General features: G+C 60.4%; 1 protein-coding gene across 1 annotated transcript in view; it reads right to left on the bottom strand.

Moving 5' to 3' along the window:
* GAA (glucosidase, alpha; acid) overlaps positions 1-644 on the bottom strand; it is a gene marked incomplete at its 5' end in the record, with an annotated part of 9,423 nt that overhangs the window by 2,494 nt on the left and 6,285 nt on the right. Inside the window, 2 exons of the mRNA XM_009582867.1 lie at positions 387-471; positions 566-578. Coding sequence (XP_009581162.1) covers positions 387-471; positions 566-578 — 98 coding nt within the window. The remainder of the gene's footprint in view (positions 1-386; positions 472-565; positions 579-644) is intronic.

Below are 644 nucleotides of genomic sequence, written 5' to 3'. Positions count from 1 at the left end.
CGCAGAGAGGGAATCTCCCGGCCCGGCTGCCGGGAGGGAGAGCCCCCGTTGGCACGTGTTGGGGGGGGCGGTGCAGGGAATGGGGACCCCCCACACGCTTGCTGGCTCTGGGGCAGTCCTCCTGCACACAGGAGCCAGCCACTGCTGCCAACCCAGTGCCAAAAGCTCAAGCAGATGGTCCCATCCTGCACCCTGACACGGCCCCGACAAGCGTGCAAGGCTTGGGCACGGATACTGCCACACACAAGTAGGGATGGAGACGTTCAGGGTGTAAAATGGAGGCACGATGTCTTAAAAATGGTTTTCTCCCATAGCACTTGGCTGCCAGCGATCTCAAAGCACGCAGTACCTACCAGCCCAGCCTTGTATTTCATCTCCCTCCTTACCCGGGGTGTACGGTGGGCTGTCGAGCTCTCCCGGGGGGCAGCCGTCTTCAGACCCATCCATGAAGTTGGACGGCTCATTCATGTCCTAAGGAAAGAAAGCATTTTCAAGGAGCATTTTCAAGGGGGAGGTTTTGGGGATTAGTGGATAGACCTGAAAAAGCTGCATCTGAGGGACAGACAATCCTGCCGGGACTGGCAAGAGACACGCACCGGGCACGAGCCGAGCCGCTGGCCGGGCGGGGCCGAAGGGGAAGGCGG

This window comes from Fulmarus glacialis, unplaced genomic scaffold (genome assembly GCF_000690835.1).
Source record: "Fulmarus glacialis isolate BGI_N327 unplaced genomic scaffold, ASM69083v1 scaffold21938, whole genome shotgun sequence".
Taxonomy (NCBI): Eukaryota; Metazoa; Chordata; class Aves; order Procellariiformes; family Procellariidae; genus Fulmarus; species Fulmarus glacialis.
The sequence above is the reverse complement of the archived record's forward strand: the minus strand, read 5'-3'. Positions and strand labels throughout refer to the sequence as shown.